The 22,241-nt window shown below is 45.0% G+C and overlaps 2 protein-coding genes across 3 annotated transcripts; one reads left to right on the top strand and one right to left on the bottom strand.

Moving 5' to 3' along the window:
* Positions 1-252: 252 nt before the first annotated feature.
* On the bottom strand, positions 253-1,580 carry med11 (mediator complex subunit 11). Of its 2 annotated transcripts, none has more exons than XM_034557538.1 (3): positions 1,336-1,580; positions 766-896; positions 253-651 (listed from the first exon to the last, which is right to left on the bottom strand). In XM_034557538.1, exons 1-3 carry the CDS (start codon positions 1,403-1,405, stop codon positions 478-480), a joined length of 375 nt encoding a protein of 124 aa, XP_034413429.1. In that variant the 5' UTR covers positions 1,406-1,580; the 3' UTR covers positions 253-477. The 2 variants fall into 2 exon arrangements, with proteins under 2 accessions (XP_034413429.1, XP_034413430.1); XM_034557539.1 differs by lacking the exon at positions 1,336-1,580 and adding an exon at positions 997-1,325.
* A 4-nt stretch (positions 1,581-1,584) lies between these two features.
* On the top strand, positions 1,585-21,755 carry pelp1 (proline, glutamate and leucine rich protein 1). The gene is made up of 19 exons (XM_034557536.1): positions 1,585-1,752; positions 1,944-2,008; positions 2,714-2,819; positions 2,952-3,101; positions 3,379-3,450; positions 3,555-3,614; positions 3,718-3,874; positions 13,676-13,808; positions 13,897-13,984; positions 14,250-14,338; positions 14,456-14,569; positions 14,708-14,858; positions 15,108-15,261; positions 15,360-15,415; positions 15,521-15,654; positions 16,021-16,123; positions 16,813-18,438; positions 20,579-20,956; positions 21,367-21,755. Exons 1-19 carry the CDS (start codon positions 1,612-1,614, stop codon positions 21,457-21,459), a joined length of 3,870 nt encoding a protein of 1,289 aa, XP_034413427.1. The 5' UTR covers positions 1,585-1,611; the 3' UTR covers positions 21,460-21,755.
* Positions 21,756-22,241: the final 486 nt, after the last annotated feature.

Here is a 22,241-nt window from a genome sequence, read left to right as displayed (position 1 = left end):
TGACTGTGGAGAGGTTCCTCACACAACCACTTCTAAACATCTGAACCATCCCTTTAAGATTGTCCCCACTCAGAGTGCCTGAACTGACCATCCAAAAAGTTATTTTACTGTATTTTGGTCACTGATAAAATTCCGCACAATTGACGTTTGATTGGTGGAGAAAATGCTATCTTTTGCATTCCCTCTGTTAAGATTCTTCCTTGTACGATGGAATATCACAGCTCCAGAAAACAGTCTGGTTCTGCTGAAACATTTGGTATCAACTTTCTTTGTATTAGAGGAATCTTAAAACACGTTACAAACAACAAAATATACCCAAAACATAAACTACTTTAGAGAGAACACAGTTTTTCTTTGCGTTTCTTGTGGTACTTCAGTATTTGTATTACAAATTGACAAAGATTGCTGAAAAACTGTTAAGGCTGGTGGCAAATACAGTCATTAGAGTGAAATGCTGCAGTGAACATCTCTCTGCTCTCATGTCAGCGGCGGCTGTTGCTGTTGTTGTTGCTGCTGCTGCTCCAGCATGACTTCACAGGTCCGTCCCAGTTCTCCCAGTTTGACCTTGGCATACTCTGCTCTGTTCAGTGCCATCTGACAGTCCTTCCTGGCCGAATAGGTGGAACCCTCATGAGGCTGACCGGTAGCTACCTGCAAGGGGAGAAAAAAAAAAAACACCAAACAATTTACCTGAAAGGCAAAACTGCATCATCACGGTAGAACTGTTCTGTTGAAGACACTTAACACCACCCCTGTGTCTCTGACCTGGGTGAGGTATCGGATCTGGCCGCTCAGCTCGCTCTCCACTCGGTTGACGGAGCCCTGGAACTGGACCAACTGTCTGTCCAGCAGGCTGGCGTTGTGTTTGTCTTTGGAGAGCTCCAGTACTATATTACCTGCCGGGGTAAGTACCACAACGTGCAAACAACGTTATTTATAACCAGGCATTTTAATCATGCCCCCACACACACACCAAAAAACCATGATAGCGCACACCTTTCATTCATGTGAAGTCATATTTGTGTCCACATGGTGAACAGATCCAATATTCACTCCCTCTTGTTGCTCTGTTTTTGGTGTTCACCGACTTCCTGAGAACGATAGCTGGCTCTTTAGCTGCTAATTGCTCCTCCTTATGTCCACAGCTAGCTGCTAATTGCTCCTCCTTATGTCCACCAGCTAGCTGCTAATTGCTCCTCCTTATATCCATCAGCTAGCTAGCTAACTAACTAACGGCAAACAACACGATGGGCTTTCACATTAGTCATCATAACATGTTGTATTAGTGCAGCTAATGAGCTAAGGAGAGCCACTGCGCGCTTCTGGCGTCCTCACCGGCGCACTGCAGGATCGTCGCGATCTCTTTCTCCACCTCCTCCAGAGCTCTGAGCCGCTCGTTCGCCATGAGCGAGTCAGGGGACGTCTACAAGCGGTGCTGTTGTAGTCCACAAGACTAGCCCGGTGTAGAGCTGGGACTAAATGGGCTTGACTTGGTCCGCCTCTCTAAAGACTGGCGCGTGAGGGGGCTGGAGCGACTGAAGCTGCACATCAACAAAGAAGCCCCTAAAGCGACGTCGCGCTCTTGTGACGTCCGCCTGTCTGTAAGGCAACATGGCTACATCGGCGTGGCTTCGTGAGACATCTGCTATGCGACTAACGGAGGGCTTGGTGTCGGTTCTAAAAGAACAGCGTCCAGAGTATTTACCCGCCCTGTTGGCCAGCTACAGAGAACATGGCGTGTTCCAGACGCAGGTAGAGACCTTCCCCCCGGACCCCCGGGCCGGAGAGGAGCACGTTAGCCTGGTGGCTAGTTACCTGTTAGCCTGCTCCATGCGTTGTTGCTCACTGAGCTGACATCTGGATGAGACGCAGGTGTTTCCGTGGTTTTTCTTTATAACTAATAGTTGAGGCGTGTATTTTAACACCTGCGTTTATCTCCACAGAGCGCGAGCGCCGTCGGGGGTCTCGTGGGGTTCAGCAATGTCAAACTGGGCTCGGGCAAGACCAGGTAAGAACATTACATGCCAATTAAAAAAAATGTAACGCCCATTATCACAATAAACATGGTAAAAGTTCAGAACTGACATCATATTTTCGTCATTACTGAACGTATTTCGCTAATATATAAGCTAAATGGTTGCCGCCTGTCATACATTAACTTGTGAAGTTAAGAAACCCTATCCTATGAAGGCACACATATAAACACTATCTACTAAAAACATTTAAAAAGCGTTTGGGGCTTAAGAATATGAAAACATTCCAAAGCTAATTTTTTTTCTCACTGCTCCCATCTTCCTTATTGCTGACCAGGTGACCAACAATCTGGGGATGAATGTAAATAACCTCTACAGAAGTTTTCAAGTTCTCAAATGTGTCTAGACAAAAGCACCCATACAATAACTTACTTTAAATGAGGAACGTTATTGTCTTATCTTATTATATAAATAATCTGCTATACATACACAATAGCACTTTTCCTTTTGCATTATAAAAAAAGGTTACAATTTGGCAACATTTCAAAAATAAAGGTATAAAGTTACCACATGTACTATAAGTTATATGTGACCATTTAATTTGAAATATTCTAGATTTAAAGGAGAACAAAAAGTACATTATTAGTTGTAATGTACATTCATTGTCAACATTTTTTTTTAACCGTCACAGTTCATATATATTGATCCAATTTTGAAAAACCGTGTATGTGTGTACACAGGTCTGAGGGTCTCTGCCTGCTCTCCATGATGGTTAAGGACAGCTCCAGTGAGCTCTTCCAGCAGCACTGCAATTCCTGGCTGCGCTCCCTGCAGCATGTCATACAGGTATGATTCGTACACACACACACACACACACACAAACCCGGAGCCGTCGGCCTGCCTCCCCTATAAAAACTATTCCCGTGATTATGACAAAGCGTAAAACCCAAATGTTTCCCTCTTTTTTTCCGGTTTCAGTCTCAGTCTCCGGATGAGACCATCCAGCTGGCAGTGAACACTTTGAAGGACCTGCTGCAGTATTCGTCCCAGCTGGCGCAGCTGGCCAGGGAGGTCGGCCTCAACTCCATCCTGGGCCTCCTCACGTCTCTGCTGGGCCTCAAGAAGGAGGTGAGGGCCGCTACCGAATGCTGCAGATGAATATTTAACATCCAGAAATTCAACATTCTACTCACTACCGCTGCGAGTAGCACATTGTACAGACACTGGTAGTCATATTCTGGGTCTTATTATTATTATTATTATTATTATTATTATTATTATTATTATATTATCTTATTAGCTCTGGGAACTTAGTCAAGTAGTCCTTAGATTTATTGACGGTGACTAGAGTGATCAGTTGTAGCAGCCCTAATATGAACTACCTTTGCTCCCCCTGTGATCTCAGTGTGAGCTGGCAGCCATGGACGGGATCATGGCTTGTATGACCTTCTACCCCAGAGCCTGTGGATCCCTCAGGGTAAGACACAAAGCTGGACGGACGAGATGAAGACCTGAGCGAAAGACTTGTTTCTCGATGTAGGAAATCTGAGCCTTTTATTTATTTATGTTTATTTATTTTAGGGCAAACTGGGAGCGTATTTCCTCTCCAAAATGGACAGCACCAACAAGAAAACACAAGAGGTTTGTGACTCTCAAAGCTGATGCTTTGACAAAAAAATTTTTGTAACTCCGATCCCCCCATCAAACTCTCCAATGTAACTCCGCCTTGTTGTCATTCCATCAGATGGCCTGCCTGTGTTATAGCCGCCTGCCCTGTCTGGGGGGCCTGTTGGACAGAGGGGTCGGTGCCGGCAGAGCTGAGGGCTGGACCAATCAGATTCACTGCCTGCTGGCCTCAGCCAATGGGCTACTGGCTCAGATCTACCAGAGTGCAGAAACAGGTACACGTTTCTGTCTGTGATTGTTACTTTCTTCTGTAGAGCCCCTTTTCTGAAATTGTCATTGTGTTTTATAGTTTATTGCTAACTGACACTGCTAGCTAAGCTCACCCAGCACCACAGAGATATCTAGCGTTGCACCCACAGACCGTATATAAGAAGTGAACGTAGTCATCCCATAGCTTTGTGGACTGCCGTTCTGAAGCCTCGAGTTTGGTCATTTTACTGTCGCCATCTTAATAATAATAATAATAATGCATTTAATTTATATAGCTCTTTTCATAATACTCAAAGACACTTCACATAATTAAAACATCCTAAAAGCTAAAAATAAATAAATAAGAACAGCTAAAATACAGGTAAAACAAATAAATAGGGACTTTCTGAGTCGCTCGGACCCTGATAAGAAAACAAAAACAAACAATCACACATTAAAAGCAGTTCTGAACAGATGGGTTTTGATTTGCGATTTGAATAAGTCTCGGATGAGTTTGGGGAGAGAGTTCCAGAGGGAGGGGGCAGATATGGAGAAGGCTCTGTCACCCCACGTCCGGTGCTTGGTCCTATGTGGGATGGACAGGAGATTGGCATCAGAGGAGCGGAGCTGACGGGATGGAGTGTGGTGGTGGAGCAGGTCGGTGAGGTAGGAGGGGGCCTGATTATGGAGGGCTTTGTGAGTGAGGAGAAGGATTTTGTATTGGATCCGTTGTGGGACGGGGAGCCAGTGAAGGCTCTGGAGAACGGGTGATGTGATCATGGGAACGGGAGTGGGTGAGCAGGCGAGCAGCAGAGTTCTGGATGTATTGGAGTTTGTTTAGCATTTTGTAAGATGTGCCATAAAGAATACTATTGCAATAGTCAATTCTGGAGGTGATGAACGCGTGGATTAAAGTTTCAGCAGCAGATGAGGAAAGTGATGAGCGGAGACGGGCAATGTTTTTTAGGTGGAAGAAGGAGGTTCTGGTGATTTGATTGTGATGTTCAAATGAGAGGTTGCTGTCAAACATGACTCCGAGGTTGCGGACGTGTGGAGAGGGAGACAGAGTGGAGTTGTCAATGGTGAGGCAGAAGTTGTGACTGGTTTTGGTGAGAGATTTGAATTACGGCCGTCTTCATGTTGTTTATTTTCGCACCCGATGAACAGAAGTTACCATATTTGTAATGTAGAGGATTGAAGTAGAGACGCCATATACGGCTCTGGTAGCGGCAGTGAACTGTCAAACACAGTCAGCCCACTCTAAAGCATACCCTACTTTATGGTCTGTTTGACTCTAAATGACCATAATTTACTAAATGAACATCATGCTGTAATGAAGAAGACTTGAAACTAGAGATTGAGACCATAAACTCATGTTGACAATGTTTACTGAGGGAATAAATAGAGAAGTAGAGTCATTTTATATAGACTTCTATACAACCAGAGGAGGAGCCCCCTGCTGGTCAGCAGAGAGAATGCAAGATGTAAGACACTTGGAGTCACGTGACCGGCTGGACAGAGATGGCAGCATAAGGCTCAGCTCCTAGCCCAACCTTGTCAAATAGTTCTTTTATTTGGTTCCAACCTCCATATTTTACACTTTTATGTTTGATAAAGACAGTTAAAGTAGAATGACAGGCAAAGGCAGATCGCAACGCAACGATACTGATGCCATTGTAGAGGCAGTGCTGGAGAGACAGCAAAGCTACTTCGAGCCGCGCTTTGCTCGGATTCAACAGGTGGGGATCGACAACGACGAGAAGCTAACTGCTATCCATGCACAACTAGCATCTCTTACTGCAAGCCTTGGCTCTATCAGGTCTGAGGTGGACAGCCTAAAAACTACGGTGGAAAGTAACTCAAGCGTTCTTGATGGCCATGACCACACTTTTGAAGAGCTGGAAGTGAAGCTAGCAGATATGGAGGACAGAAACCGATTGTGCAATATTCGTGTCATTGGTTTGAAAGAGGGGCTAGAAGGCTCTAGTGCTACTCAATATCTTTCGCGCTCCCTGTCTTAGTGGTTCCCACAACTGGTGGCAGATCTTCAGATCGATATTATGAGAGCTCACCGAATCTACAGTGATTTTCAACGTGCTTCGCTACACAACCAGGCAGGCGATTCTTCAAGCTGCGTGGAAATCGCCTTCCATCATCGATGGTCGGAAAATTCGCTTCTCCTCGGATTACAGCAACTACACAGTCAAACGCCGCCAAGCTTTTCATCAAGCTATGGATTCAGCTCGCGCCAAGGCTCTTGATTTTTTCCTGCTCTATCCGTCAACCCTGAAGATCAAGGAAAGTTCCCAGTATAGACATTCACCTCCACTGTAGATGCTGAGACGTACGTGAATCGAGCTCCCTCTCATCCACCTGCTGCAACAGAGATGACCGACGCGTCAGCTGCTAATATGGAGAACGAGAACGCATTGGCAGAGGGGCAGGATTAAACCAGCTGCCTGACGAGAATGGTCCCTCGGTTTGTCTCAATATCCCAGTTCTAGTGTTATTACATTGTTATCTGCTTTATAGAGACAGAATGCCATATTGAACTGTTTTCTATAGCCTAGCCTACTCGCTAGGCTTGTTAGGCTAACATAAGTTAACTACTAGGCCGCTACGCCTTTGATTTTCTGTTTTTTACCTTTGATGAATAATTAATTTTATTTTACATTAATTTAATGTGGAACCAGTTGCTGAAGCAAACCAGGTACATATGGGCTAGGTGTTCCTTTTTACTGCCCCATATCCACTCTGGATCACAGACCTATTTTGAGTGTTAGCCTTTTGGCTATGTTTCCTCCCCCCCTGCGCCCGCCTCCCCCTTTGTTTCATTGTCATGTCCGTCCTTGTTCCATGTCTTGCGTGACTTGTGTCGTGAGGGACCCAACTTTGGATGCAATATTGTTAGGATTTAACGAGGTGAAGGGCAGTAGCAATATGCTTCTCCACATGTGCCTACATTTAGAGTGCAGCCTTTTTGATAATGGGTGATCTTACATTTTTTGTTTGGAATTGTGGTGGACTGAATGCCCCTCATAAACGAACCAGCTCTTTAGGCTTACTAAAAAAGAGGAAATGTTGACATTGCATTATTACAGGAGACTCATTTGCTGCAGGCTGATACCGGCCGTTTAGCCAATAGATTCTATCACACAATTGCGTCTTCCTCAGCGAGCACAAAAACAAAAGGAGTAGCCATTGTTGCTAAATGAAATCTCCCACTTAAAGTGCTGTCCTCTTGGTCAGATGATACAGGCAGGATTGTGATCTCCACGATAGAATTCAATACAGTGTCAGCTTATGCGCCTAATGTTTTTGATGGAAACTTTTATAATACACTCACCAGACAAATGCTGGAGTTAACGGACTGTTCCTTCACTGTTGGTGCGGATTTCAATGCTGTTTGGGACCCAAATATTGATCGGTCGAACGCAAAGGCCACAGGGGAGCAGGCGCAGGCCACAAATGCTCTGAAATCATGGGCCAACAGTTTAGGGCTTATAGATACCTGGCGCGCAGTGAACCCCACCTGTAAGGATTACTCCTTCTTCTCAGGTAGACATAAATCTTTTTCCAGAATAGATTTTCTTTTTGCATCCCCTCATTTACTCAATTGATAAAGCGGTGTTACTTCCAATGGCACTATCTGACCATAAAGGGGTCTTTTGTTCCACCACCCTAGGCCGACTGTCTCAACGTGCTGCTAGATAGCGTTTCAATACCTCTTTATTAAATAATGAATCCTATGTCACACAATTTATTCCAGAATTCCAGATATTTGCAGAAATTAATGTTGGCTCTGTAGAAGACCCAAGGATTCTGTGGGAAGCAATAAAAGGTTTTATTAGGAGCAAGACCATACTATTCTGCTCTTATGCACGCAAAGCTAGGACACTCCAACTGCAAAACCTTGAATCTGAATTCACCAGATTAGACTCATTGATGCAATCAAACTTTACTGACCGAATAGCTTTAGAACGATCACTAGTTAAGAAGGAAATAAACAACATTCTGAAACGAAAATCTGAAATCCTAATTCATAGAACGAGACGGCGCTATTATTTCCAGGGTGCTAGACCTAGTAATTTACTTGCCATGAGAATCAGGTCAAGTGACCATTTTTCAGATATTCCTGCTATTAAATCTTCAGATGGCAATATCAGAACTGACCCTGTTGATATAAATAAATCTTTTCAGACATTTTACACTAATTTGTATAAATCAGAGGTTGCTTTGGATAAAACCCACTGTGACAGATGGTTAAATCAGCTTGACCTGCCCAAGTTATCAGTGGAGGAATCAGCTGACTTAGACAATTTGGTCACTATAGACGAACTAAGAATGGCAGTACAGAGTATGCAAAGGAACAAATCACCAGGTTTTGATGGGATCACCCCTGAATTTTATGTTACTTTCTGGGAACAGTTGGGTCCATTCCTTCTTGACATGATTAACTTCTCTATTGGAAAGGGTGAATTCTCAAGGGATGTTAATACAGCTCTGATATCCTTACTCTTGAAAAAGGATAAGGATCCTACAGAGTGCTCTAGCTATCGTCCTCTTAGCCTGTTAAATTCTGATATAAAAATATTTGCTAAACTCCTAGCCCGTTGTCTGGAGTCTCATATGACAAAATTAATAAATTCTGACCAAACAGGATTCATAAAAACGAGATTGGCAGCAGATAATGTTAGACTCCTTCTCCACATTATTGATGCTGCAGAAGACCGTAAGACACCAATGTCACTTCTTTCTCTTGACGCAATGAAAGCTTTTGACAGACTTCAGTAGCCATTCTTATGGTCGGTCTTAGAGGTGATGGGCTTTGGTAACACTTTCCTTGGCATGATTAAAGTCATGTATTCTAACCCTTCAGCCCGAGTCTTAACAGGACTCACCTTCTCCTCTTTATTCCCCGTTTCTAGATCTTCACGCCAAGGTTGCCCCCTGAGTCCTGCATTATTTGTCCTCTCCCTTGAGCCTCTGGCTCAAGCCATTCGCCAATCTGTTGTGGTGTCACCAATAGGCATTCGAAATACGCAGCATCACCTCTCATTGTTTGCGGATGATGTGATGGTCTTTTTGGAAAACGCCTCTCAGTCTCTTCCACATCTTCTATCCTTATGTGAGGAGTATGGAAGCTTATCAGACTTGGTCATGGTCTGCTTTACTCTATCTAAACGACTGCTTGCAATTCAATCATCTCTGCCAACATCCCCATTGTTAAACAGTTTAAATACTTGGGTGTTGATGTTTTTCCTTGTTTAAACAAGATTATTAAGCATAACTACTCTATTGCTCTGAACAACATATTGAAAGATATGGAAAAATAGATGAGTCTCCCCATGTCTATTCAAGCCCGTATCTCTGTGGTTAAAATGAACATCTTACCAGGATTAATTTTGTGAGCTCTATGCTACCTCTTTCTCCTCCTTTTGATTACTGGCATTAATTAGAGGCAGCGGTATCAACATTTATTTGGAAAGGCAAGCAGCCACGACTTAAAAAGTCTACTCTACAGAGGAGACAGGAGAATGGTGGTATTTCAGTTCCCAACTTTAAACTTTATTTTTGGTCCTTTGTCTTAAGGCCTCTTCTTACATGGTTTGACCCAGATTCCTCAGTGTGCTGGCGTGCTTTAGAAAGTGCTATGACAGAACCATGGTCACTTCATGACGTTCTTTTTGCCAATATCTCTAACAAACAGTGCCAGCTGCGCTTTGGCCCCATTGTCTTTCATCTTATCAAAACCTGGAGATTGGTTGAAACATATTACCATATACCATGCAATTGGCATACACATTCTCCACTATTCAACAATAAAGCACTCCTGATTGGTGGGAGGCCTATAACAGCTCCGCATTGGGAACAGAGGGGGGTTCATTATCTAAAAGACATTTTTAACGAGACTGGCTTGTTATCTTTTGCTGATTTACAAAATGCATTCAGTCTTCCACGTTCCTCGTTTTTCTTTGACCTTCAATTAAGATCAGCACTCAAAGCATACGGTGTCCCCTGGCGGAGATCTTTGCCCATCCATCCTATCCGGAAATTATTTACAATACAGGCAAAAAACAGTGGTATGGTATCTAAGCTCTATCAGTTTTTGGTGACACCTGGCCGCCTCAGCCTTCCTATTGAGAGGGTCTGGGAACGTGATTGCCCAGACCTGGTCACTGACTTAACTGGTATGATGTATGGGCTAGCATCTCAGAAGTATCACGCAATCCAGTGAAAATGTATCAAATGAAAGTAATTACCAGTCCTTTTATGCACTTTCTGCCCACTAAACACTCAAGGTACATATCTTCACATGTTCTGGGATTGCTCCCCTGTTTGTCAGTTTTGGAACAATATTGCATCCAAGTTATCCGTCTTGATTAATGTTACTGTGCCTGTCACTCTCAGTGTTTTGATTCTAAATGATCTGTCAGACTTTCAGCTCTCTAAAATTCAAATGCGTGCTGCATTTGCTGGACTTACAGCTGCTAAGAGAATGATTGCAACCCGTTGGAAACCACCTCATGACTTATCTATTCGAACATGGACGCTTTCCTTCTTGGATGTTATATATATGGAGATCTCAACAGCTCGCATAAATGGAGCATCAGAAAAGACTTTGGACACTTTGCTGATTCTTTGAAAAATATGCTGTATATGTGTGCTATAGCCCCTTACTTCTTATTGCACATGTGTTTGGTCCCTGTCAATGTTATTTGTTTGTCTGTCTGTCTATTGTGTTGTGTGTGTGTGTGTATATTTATGCCCCCCCCCCTCTTCTTTCCTCTCTGTTTCATGGTTCTGAGACTCCTTTTGTCTCAGCATATTGTTTGTAATTTGAAAGGGCGCCATGTCTTGGTCTTCCGCCATCCTGTGTGATTATGCTAAATAAAAACATTTAATCGAAAAAAACAAAGATGTAAGACACTTCTGCATTGGCTTTAGTCTGCAGAACCAGAGGTTGTCGCCTGATTGCACCTCAGCTGACGAAGATGTCATTAATGTATTGACATCTCAGGCTGTCACAAGCTTCTCGTCCATCACTTCCTTCTGGTGCGGTGATACGGTTTACCTGGTGTATTTTGGTAGAAAGAAAATAGTTCCTACATAAAACTGCTCACAAAAGGTGAATGGATTATCTTGAGTAACCGGGTCATGGTTTCTGGTTTCCTATGGCCGACATATCCAACCCTCACACCAAAATAATCTAGATTTAAAAAAAATTACTGGTAAGAGGAAAGTATATACTTTTAATCCTGGTGTGGGTTGTCCCGTATAATATTATATTAGAAGATTTCAATAGAAGATTTCTTTGCTTTTAATCTCTCTTAATGCTATCTGTCGTTTGCTCCACCAGGTCAACATGTGTGTTGTGGCAAGGCAAGTTTATTTGTATAGCACATCTCAACAACAAGGCAATTCAAAGTGCTTTACATAAAACCATCAACACCATAAGTAAAACATTAAAAGGTCACAAAGCAAGAAATGGAATGAAAGTTGCAGTGCAGTTAAAGAAATACAATGCAGTAGTGAGATGCAGACATTGATTGACATCCTTGAATCTGGTTAAATTAAATTAAAGGCAACCGCAACCAGAAAAGTCTTCAAGCTGGATTTAAAGGAGTTGAGGGTCTCAGCAGACCTGCAGCTTTCAGGAACCTTGTTCCAGATATGTGGAGCAGAAAAACTGAACGCTGCTTCTCCATGTTTAGTGCTGACTCTTGGAACAGGAAGTAGACCAGTTCCAGACCACCTGAGGGGTCGGGATGGTTCATAAGGTAGCAGCAGACCACACATGTATTTAGGCGCTAAACCATTCAGTGCTTTATAAACTAGCAGCAGGATTTCAAAGACCTCAGAACTGGAGTGATGTGATCCACTTTGCTGGTCTTAGTGAGGACTCGAGCTGCAGCTTTCTGATTTACTTTTTACAGAGACCTGTGAACGCACCGTTGCAGTAGTCAAGTCTACTGAAGTTAAATGCATGGACAAGTTTCCTCTAAATCCTCTAATCCTTGATATATTCTTCAGGTGATAGTAGGCTGATTTTGTAATTGTCTTGATGGCTGTTCAGGTTAAGGTCTGAATCCATAAACACACCTAGTTTTCTGGCTTGGTTTGTGGTTTTTAACATCAGCGATTGAAGCTAAGCGCTGACTTTCAATTGTTCGTCCTTGGGGCCTAAAACAATTACTTCTGTTTTATCTTTATTTAATTTAAGAAAGTTTTGCCACATCCAGTTGTTGATTTGTTCAATGCATTTAGCCAGCCCTTGTATGGGATTATAGTCCTCGGGTGATATAGTTATGTAGATTTGTGTGTGTCATCTGCATAATGATAACACACTTTGCTGTTTGTTCCTAATCTGAGCCAGTGGAAGCATGTAAGGTGTTGAACAGAAGAGGCCCCAGAATTTAACCCTGGGGAACACCACATGTCATAGTCGGCTCTGATGTGTAATTAGCTACAGACAAGTATTGTCGGTCCTTCAAATAGGATTCAAACTAGTTGAGTGCTGCGGCAGAGAGTCTTCCCACAAGCCCTTAACACTTCAGTTTTTTAACTGCAGTGTTAAGGGCTTGTGGGAAGACACCTGAGAGAAGGGATGTGTTTATAATTTGTAAAAGAGCAGTGGTCATGTAGTATGAAATACTTTTGAAGAAGTGTGTTGGTAGAATATCCAAGCAGCAGGAGGATGTTGTATAATGTCTTCTAGACTTCTTTGGTTGATTGAATGAAATTGTGTCATGATATTTGAATGGATGTTATCTAAAGATGGGGACAACACATACCCTGTGGTTGGTGTGGAGGCACCGACTGCTTGTCTAATTTTCTCAATTTTGTCAGCAAAAAAGGAGGCAAGTTGATTGCATGCCCCGGTGGATTGGAGCGTAGCAGTTACTGACACCGGAGGGTTTGTTAGCCTGTCAACGATAGCAAATAAGGCACGTGTATTGTTTTTGGTTATGTCAGAGAACAAGGACTGCCTTCAAAATTATAATTGCGAAGTCTCCCTTTATAGATACCACAGTGAACCTGGAGATTAGTTGTCTGACTCTCTATTCTGACCAGCGTGGTGTTTCTCCAAGGGGATCCTTTTTTACCTGAGACAACTTTCACTCTAGTGGGTGCAATGGCATCAATAACAGTTTTTACTTTAGAATTGAAGCCATCCACAAGCTCACTGACTGAGATGCAAGAGAGGGCTGGTGTGGAGGAGAACTTCTGAAAAATTAGTTCACTGGTGTTTTTAGTGATGTAACGCTTTGTCACAACCTTTGGTTTGGACCTTTGTGTGCAGGGAGATTGCTCTCAAAGAAAACACAGAAATGATCAGACAGTGATCCCAGTGGTCACAGCAACCGTGGAAATGTTCAGACCTTTGGTGATGATGAGGTCTAGAGTGTGCCCCTTGTTGTGAGTGGGACATGTTGCATGCAGAGTCAGATCATAGTTATCAAGGACACCACATAGTTCTATAGGCCCTCTGTCCTGGGGATTATCAACACGGCTATTAAAATCACAATCAAAATCAATCCATTAAGCTGTTCAGTAAACTCATCAAAGAAGGTTACACAGTATTTAGGTGGTCTGTAAATGTTGAGGAATAAAACTTGAGAGTTTTGAGAGGAATTCAGAGCCACATATTCAAAGGAAGTAAAATGACTAAAAGTGATCTGCTTGCATTGAAGAGAATCATTAAATAAAACAGCAACTCCACCTCTTTTCTTTTGTGCTCTTGATTAAAATGTTGCTTAAATACTCAAGTCTGCCTAAAATGAAATCATTGATTAAAAATGTTTTGCTCTTTTTTTCCGGGGCAGATGGAACGGTGCAGTATGAAGGCCCGGGCGTGGAGCTGGCCTTCCCTCATCTTGACCAGTCTGATCCCCTGCTGCTGCTGCAGCTCCAGGACCGATACACAGCTGTCTGCCTGGCACTCAAACACACACTCAGGTACACCACACACACCCTTTTCAAGGGATTGTTCACCCAGCTATGAAGAAAAGAAATGCAAGCCAATGGCTCTCATCTCTCTCATCAGGGTGGATCCAGCCTCCGCTGTCCGTCTGCCTGTCCGAACAATACTCAACCTGGTGTGCCGAGTCCTTGCTGTCAGCTCCAAGAGCATAGTAAGCACACACACACATACATACACGCACGCACACACACACACACACACACACACACACACACACACACACACACACACACACAGACACACAGAGTATTTCACAATAGAGGGTGGGGTGGCAAGAGCCTCTGATGTTCTATCACACACTAAAGAACCAAACGCACAAATGAAACTACAAACCTGAACCACCTCCAGACTGAACTCAAACTCTGGCTGACACTTTTAAATATACATGCCAATAAACAATATTATGTGCGTGTCAGAATTTAACAGGAGATGGGAGTGTGAGGTTGATGGTCTTGCCCGTCATACATACCAACACACTGGAGGTCTTGTCGGCTCTTATCGCAGCGTGAGTACAGTCGTGCACAAACACACTTTTGTATTTGAGTTCATAGGCTTGTATGTCATATCAGTTGTGTCGTGCTGACTGTGTGTGTGTGTGTGTGTGTGTGTGTGTGTGTTGCAGTGTGCGTGGCGGCATGGTCCAATATGCCGCTGTGCTACAGAGGCTCTTCTCTCAAACCCTGTCTGCCTGGACGCCTCAACCCGAAGCCAGTCTGGGACAGCAGAGAGCCTACAGGTAACTCACTACCCATGCTTCAAACTGGGGTCTTTACAGGGGAACAAGGGTATTTTCTGCAACCTGGAATCTGTTTCATCATGCACTTAAATGTGTTGTTGAAGCATTTGTCCCATGTGTCTCGTCTTTGGCCCTCAGCTCGGTGCGGGTTTCGGTGTACAGGACCTTAGAGCTGTGGGTCCAGGTGGCCGGAGCCTGCGCCAGCATCCTTCAGGGAAGCCCCGGCCACTCCGAGCTCCTGTTTACTCACCTGCTCGGTGACATCACACCAGGGGCGGAGTCTGTCAAGGTTGGTTCCATGTGGTTACTTTAAATGTATCATGTTTTTATAGTTTTCCTGCATTACAATGCTAGAAAAAGCTCTGTGGAAAAACAACTCCTGAATGAATACACTGAAAGAATACAATCCACCATGTATCCTAACAGAAACAATCTGCCTACTTATTATAGATTAGCTCTTTTAACCTGAGGGTATTCAGTAGTTTTACAGGTGTGGCACGCATGGAAGTGTTGTCTTCAGCTCTGTCCCATCCTGCAGCTCCGGGCGGGACTGTCAGCAGACGCGGTCCCTGGAGGGAAGCCTGGCCCGCGGAGGACGAAACATTTGGTCATGGCGGACACAGCCGGGCCGTCGCTCCAGAGGAAAGGAGACCAGTTGGCTAATCAGGATTCTTGCCTTTCGGCCCTCAGGGGTGAGACACTGCCTTGCTTCCATCCGATACTATATATTGTTAATGGTCTATTGGTCTTCTTCATACCTGGTTTGCTCACTGATTTCTTCTCGTCACAGCACTGAGGCAAATCATCTTGACCAGCGGCACACTGCTGAAAGACGATATACACAAGGTAAATGTCGCTCGCTCAGTGGACATCTGGTTCTGTTCTGGTCAAATGCAAACAGTCATTGACAGTCATGTGATTTATTTACTTTTGCTCTGTTTGTCCTCGCAGCGTCTCCATGATGTCGTGCTGCCGCTGTGTGTGCGTCTGAAGCAGCAGCAGTCCAGCAGCAGCATCTTGTGTGACTCTGCAGGGTGCGTGAGTGGGCAGTACAGCAGCGCCCTCCCCCGACGAGAGCTGTACAGGTACGAGAGTTATGAATGTAAATGAAATATCCTATATAAAGTTATTTATTTGTTAATTAAAGCCAGGGTTGGTGATTTTGAGAAATGAGCAAGATAAAAAAAATTTAACTTGAAAACCTGGTGCAGTGCCAACTTTTTCCCAATCAGCTGTTCAGGTGGTCAACAACATTCCACTTTTTATCAAAAAGTTCATGACCAAATGTCATTTCTCTAATTAACTCTTGGCAGACGGACCACATGATTCAATTTGACTGCACACCTGTTTGATAATGTTTGGGTTGCAGCAAAGGTGAGAAAGATGAAGACTGTTGGTCTTTGCAGTGTTGACGGGCTCATATCTGTGTTTTGTTCTTCTGGACCTTGAAGATTACTGCTGGCTCTGGTCCTGGTCCCATCACCCTGTTGGCCTCCGCCTCTCACCTGTGCCGTGTCCATCCTCAGCAACGGACGCAATGACCGGAACCTCAAGGTGACTGAGACGCTGCCGAGTGGCCGTTTGAGGAACAGATCAATGAGTTGGAACCTTTCACGCATTTCGGCAGCAGGTCGTTCACACAAATTGTGTAGATCCAAAGATGTTTCAAATCGGAGGGGGGGAGGGGGAACCAGGCGATTGCCACCATGGAACCATGAGCGTTTCAAGAGGCACGCGTGTGGCCGTCAGCGGAAGTAGCTAACACGCATTGTTAGCTTGAGTAGCTTACATTAATTAACTTCATGGTGTTAGTCAACAGTGAAAGTTCTCCGACCACTCAAAGCCTACATGTCGTCATTCACCCATTCACACACTGATGGGAGGGGCTACCATGCAAGGTGCCACCTGCCCATCAGGGCTATCTAATCTTTCATATTCATTCACATGAACATTTACTCAGGTATGTCTTTGTTCCTCTACTTTCGAGATACATATTCTACTTTTTACTTTACCCTATATATATCTTACAGCTGTAATTACATTACAGATTCAGATAAACAATACAAATATTATCAATTAATAAGTTATGATACTGTTATATCAATAATATTAGCTCCACTTTTACCAGCTGCAACATTAACGTGATTAAGACATACATCAATAATTTAAATTATATAATATACATTATATTGTTATGTCCATCATGTACGTGTGGAGCAGTTTTTAATGAGTATTTCCCTCAGGTCTCTACATTCTGCTCTGAGGCGCTCACCATCTGCAACACCCTCCTCCACCCCCGCACTCCCTCCATCGCTCTTCCCTTACCCCCCCTCACCCTGAAACCCATCCCGACCGCGTCAGTCCTCCCCTCCTCCCAGGGGCCTACCACTGGACTCACTCTGCCAACGCTCCTCGGGGGCCCTGCCCCCGGTCCTCCCTTCCCCACCCGCCACTCCCTCGGCCTGGGTCCCGCTTCCCTGCTGGGCTCGCTGGAGAACCACCTCTCCCTGGTGCCGGGGCTGCCAGGCCAGGCGCCCACCCCAGGAGACATGATCCTGTCCCACCAGCAGGACCCTGCTGGGCTGGGCCTCCCAGAGGGGCAGAGACCCGTGTTCGTCCGCTACGACCGAGAGGAAGCGGAGGATGTCGAGATCTCTCTGGCCAGTGACTCGGATGACAGCGTAGTCATCGTTCCACCGGGGATGCTCAACCTGGAGAACCAGCAGGAGGAGACGGCAGCAGCAGGGGCTCAGAACATGGCCTCTGTTGCACCAGGAGGTGCTACAGTCACAGTAGCGGGAGGAGACACCGTCGCCATCGTGCCTACCACAGCAACCACAACGACAATAGACAGGGTTTCGCTCCCCAATGACCTCGCCACCTCGTCCCCTCTACTCACCACCTCCACCACGCAGATCAACTCCTTCCCTCCTCTCAGCTCCTCAGTGGTCTCCCTAGTGCCCCCTTTGAACTCCAACACACTCGCAGCGCCGCCCGGCGGTCTGGGGGACTCGTTGCCTGGCAGACCCCAGCTCCAGCAGATGCTGATGCAGCCCTCGGCAGCGGGCCAGTCCGGCCCCATGGGGATGCCGCTCCAGATGCACCAGCTGCAAAATCAGCTGGGCCAGCAGGGACGGCACCAGCACCAGCACCAGCACCAGCCGCCACCCGCCAGCAACGAAGACTCCGCCGTCATCAACATCAACAGCACCGACGAGGAGGAGGAGGAGGAGGAAGAGGAGGAGGACCTTGAGGAGGATGAGGATCTGGACGAAGAGGAGGAGGAGGAGGAGGAGGAGGAAGAGGAGGATGTAAGCGATTTCCCCGAGGACGACTTGTATGATGGGGAGTATGATAATTATGATGAAGAAGAGGGGGAAGAGCTGGAAGAAGAGGAGGAGGAGGAGGAGGAGGAGGAGGAGGATGGTGACATACCTCCACTGGAGGGAGTTGAGGACAATGATGGAGAAGCGGGTATAGAGGGGGGGAAGGTGCTCAGAGCGGTGGTGGATGAAGAGGGGTTGGCTGGATTCAGCGTGGAGGGAGAAGCAGAAGGAGGGATCGAGGAGATCCAGACCAACAGATCGCTGTTCGCAGAGGACAGGATGAAAGTGCAAAAGGTGGAGAGTATCGGGGTCCTGGAGGAGGCGCGGGAGGGAGAGGAGGATGAGAGCGAAAGGATGGATGACCCCACCATGCCACAAATCCTGTGTGTCACCGGGGGAACACTGGAGGAGAGGGAGGAGACCGACGAGGAAGGAGGGGCAGCGGGGGGGCTGCAGGACGGGGCGAAGCCCTGGGAGCAGGGAGCCAATGAGATTGAGCCGCCAGCCGGCGCAGAAGATGGCACAACCAATCAGGTTCAACAGGTTAGTTGCCACTTTAAATTCTACCCTTTGAGGCACACCAACAACTTCAGAGCGTCAGAAATGTGGAAGGATGAAAGATGTTCTAATACTTGAGTTTGATGAGAAGACTGATGCTTTTTGAAGTACACTACAAGCAATTGCAAGGGTCCATTGCAGGCCCGGGGTGGGTAATCGGGAGTATTCCCGGTGGGCCGCTTCACTTCTGGGCCGGTCGAGAATTTTATTTGTTGACATTTGTCACTTTAGTTCATCTTCTCTTAAAGTGGGCTACACACGTTCCGCATTCTGACACCGCAGCCTCTGCATGGGTTGTACCATGTGAGGAAGTTCACCCCTCCCATATATAGTTGGTTCGGTCCATTATGGAACCAACCAACTCTATTTGGGAGGGGAGAACTTCCTCGCATGGTACACCGGTTGTACCATGCGAGGAAGTTCTCCCCTCCCAAATAGAGTTGGTTCGGTCCGTAGCCCGTCTTTTCCAAAAGGTTTTCTCAGATAGGATACCGATAGCTGGGCCGGCCCGACCGCAGCGATACGCGTCAGGGAGGAAGGACGGGAGGAAGAGGGCAGGAGGGGCTGAAAAAGCCAGGTTGAAAAAAAGAAAGGCATTGGAGGAGGATGCTGCCAAATGTGCCAAGCTTACTGATTTATGTTCAAGAGGACAAACACAAGTGGCAACTGATAAAGAGAGACAAAGGCCTAATGATTAGCAACGTAACTATTCGGCTAACGTTGTAGCCTTGATTAATAGCGTTGTAGCGTTGTCAACCTATTCCCAAGCAAAATATTAAATGTAATTAAAATATTAGCCTTTTTATATCACCCAAAATATGGCGATCCATAGACTTTGCAAATATTGATATATAATATTGATATTGAAGTATGCAGTAATATGACTCGCGTCGAGGGATGTAGTTGAACTGTAAACATTAGTTCAATATGCCTCTTTGTTGAAGAGTGGGATATGTCTCAAATGTTTTTATTTTTTTTATTTCTGCTTTTGTTAATTTATCAACCTATCCTTGTGGAATATTTTTTGTTAACTTCTCATCTTAAGTGGATTATTATTGTTGTATTTAACCTTTACATTATTTGTTGGACCATGGTATTAATAAAAAAAACTACAGGATAGTAAGAGCTGAACTGTTGCTTCATTTATCCAATTTCCACTACCATGGAAAAAGTGGGCTGGTCTTGAGTCTGAAATTCCCAGGCTAAAAAGTGGCCCCACTCCGGCCCTGGTCCATTGCATTTAGCTGAACAGGATGCTGTTGAAGTCAAAGCAACCAAAGGAGTGGAAGTGTGAGTTTTGCATTGGCTGAAAGTATTCCATGTCAAGTGTGAAGAAAGGAGCTGATCTTTGATTTATAATATATGGTAAACTAAACATTTGAAATCTGAGCTGTGAAAGCATTTTAAGTGCACTGAAATAAGGCGAAAGGGCTCGTCTGGATACCTTGAGGTGGGGTTGTATGAGGTCCCTCTCCTTAGTTGGTAGATGGAGTTTGGAGAAACAGACATTTTTGTCGTTTTAGTTCCCCGTCCGAAAGGGCTGTCTGGTGAAGTGGTGAAAACATTGTAAATATAGTGTACACTATACAGTACATTACTTTGTTCCTGTGCTGGTACTCTGGTCTCTGTTTCTCCAAACTCTCTGTAAAGGGTTTACGGTGTAGTAACACACCGACTATGGGGAGGTACTTCACAACATACAAACATCTCTTTGACAGGACAAAAAGTGCCCATTAAATCGTATCCACTGAAAGGAGATATTGCTTTTAGAAGGAGCTACAGTGTACTAAAAGGAGTTGATTGCGTGTTTTGTTTAGCTGAATTTAGTAGGAGGCCTGTTCCAAATAGTACGACAGGTGAGAGGTTAAAGGGGAAGTTTTTTTTTTTTTTAAAGGCCGATTCTTATCCGAATGATCGTGATACTTTTTACGATAACTTCTCAAGAAAAGGGCAGCGTTTGTAACAAAGGCCGACTCAGACTAGCATGAGGAGTCTTGTGTTGAAAACAGGCAGAACTGCAAGTCTCTTCAAGCAGGGGCCTCTGCGTGGGCCTTCCAGTAATGGTCGATAAATACAGCTGTTGTTGTTCCAAGGAAACTAAAGTGGACTCCCTTCACCTCCACAGGAGCCGGGAGCTGAGCCGGCACAGGAAGCCAGCGTGAGCGATAAACAGTCGCCGGGTCATCAGGAGGAGCAGCTAGCTGATCAAGAGGGAGACGTGGCAGCAGGAGATCCCCAAACCTCCAGGGGCCCGAGTCCAAAAGAGACAGAGGACACGACGGACGCCGAGAAGAAAGAGAGCGTAACAGCTGAGCCGCAAGAGACGGAGGGATCAGCAGCAGGCGGAGGAGGAGGAGGAGGAGGAGGAGGAGGAGGAGGAGGAGGAGGAGGAGGAGGAGGAGGAGGAGGAGGAGGAGAGAGTGATGGAGAGGAGGGGAAAGGACTGAAGAGGAAGAGGGAGGATACACAGGAAGAGGCGGGGCTAGGCACTGAGAAGAAAAAGGTAACAAGATTTTTTTTATTATTAAAGGTACACTGGAGTCAAGTCATGTACTAATATGAACGGAGAAGGCAGCGAAACATATTTTATTTTTTTAAAGTGTACTGAAGCCGTTATTTTGTCATTTCACCCTCGCAGAACACAGAATAGGTCAAATTAAGTTTTTTGTCAAAAATCTTGTAAAAAAAAATTAAGTCATTTTTAAATGTGTAAAAATAGAAACATTCTGACTTTGCCGTTCCCCTCTGGACAGCCTTTAAAAAAGAAAAAGCCAGATCATCTCAAACCATCAGATTGATAAAAAAGAAGACATAATCACATACACATTCTACACATGGTGACTTTAAGAGCCATAATAAAGCACACAATAAAGTGTGAACAGAACCACCTCTAATCAAAGCTCGCCTCAGCAGGTGGACGATGAAGCCATGGCGTCCATGTTGGCGGATTTCGTCGCCTGTCCGCCCGACGACGAAGACGGCGCCTCCGGATCAAACTGCTCATAAATAGAGGCCGACCTGGACTGATGCGATTGAAGTTGCCATGGATACAGAAGTTACTGGACCACTTGTGACATTTTCATACAGCAACTCCCTGCTCATTAGTCATTCTACAGGGTTCAGATCATGCTTTAACTATATCACCAGATGGGAGCCGCACTGCGTGGGAACTCTTTACAGTCACATCGCCCAGCTTTAAGTTTAAGAAGTGGGTTTTCTTGGATCTGTGTGCACCTTGTATCATCTTTGTGTTGTCATCAATGTCCTCTGCTTTGTAATAAACAGTTAAAAATCAAACGTGAGTTACATACAGTACTGTTTTCCCTCTCTGATGGAATCGTAACAATATTTCCTTGGGTTTGTTGCTCCTCATTATGTGGAGTGAGGTCTGTGCTGACCCATTGTTACCAGAACGATAGAAAGATCTCAGATAACTGATTGTTTGTTTTACGCGTGTTTTGAGCAGCCCAAAATAAACTTGACTCATCTCCATATTTTTTTGTGGAGGCAGAAATCTCAGATAGATGTGTGAAAGGCTGGACCTCCCAAACCCTTTGTGAGAAGTCCATACTTCATAGTTACCGCTATGTCACTCTTTGCTGGGAGTATTTCTCTCTTTAGATCAACGTTACCTTAATTCACTTCCTGTTCACTTCCTACCTCACACTCAGGGTAACTGGGAGAGCTTCATCGTGTCTTCACTGTGTGGCATTCCACGACCAGAAGATATGAGCTGGTCGTGTTTAGCACTGACAAACGAGATGTTTGAGGTTGCACAAAGTGAATAT

Source organism: Cyclopterus lumpus, chromosome 18 (assembly GCF_009769545.1).
Source record: "Cyclopterus lumpus isolate fCycLum1 chromosome 18, fCycLum1.pri, whole genome shotgun sequence".
NCBI lineage: Eukaryota > Metazoa > Chordata > Actinopteri > Perciformes > Cyclopteridae > Cyclopterus > Cyclopterus lumpus.
Note: the sequence above shows the minus strand (reverse complement) of the source record. Positions and strands in the feature narration are given on the sequence as shown.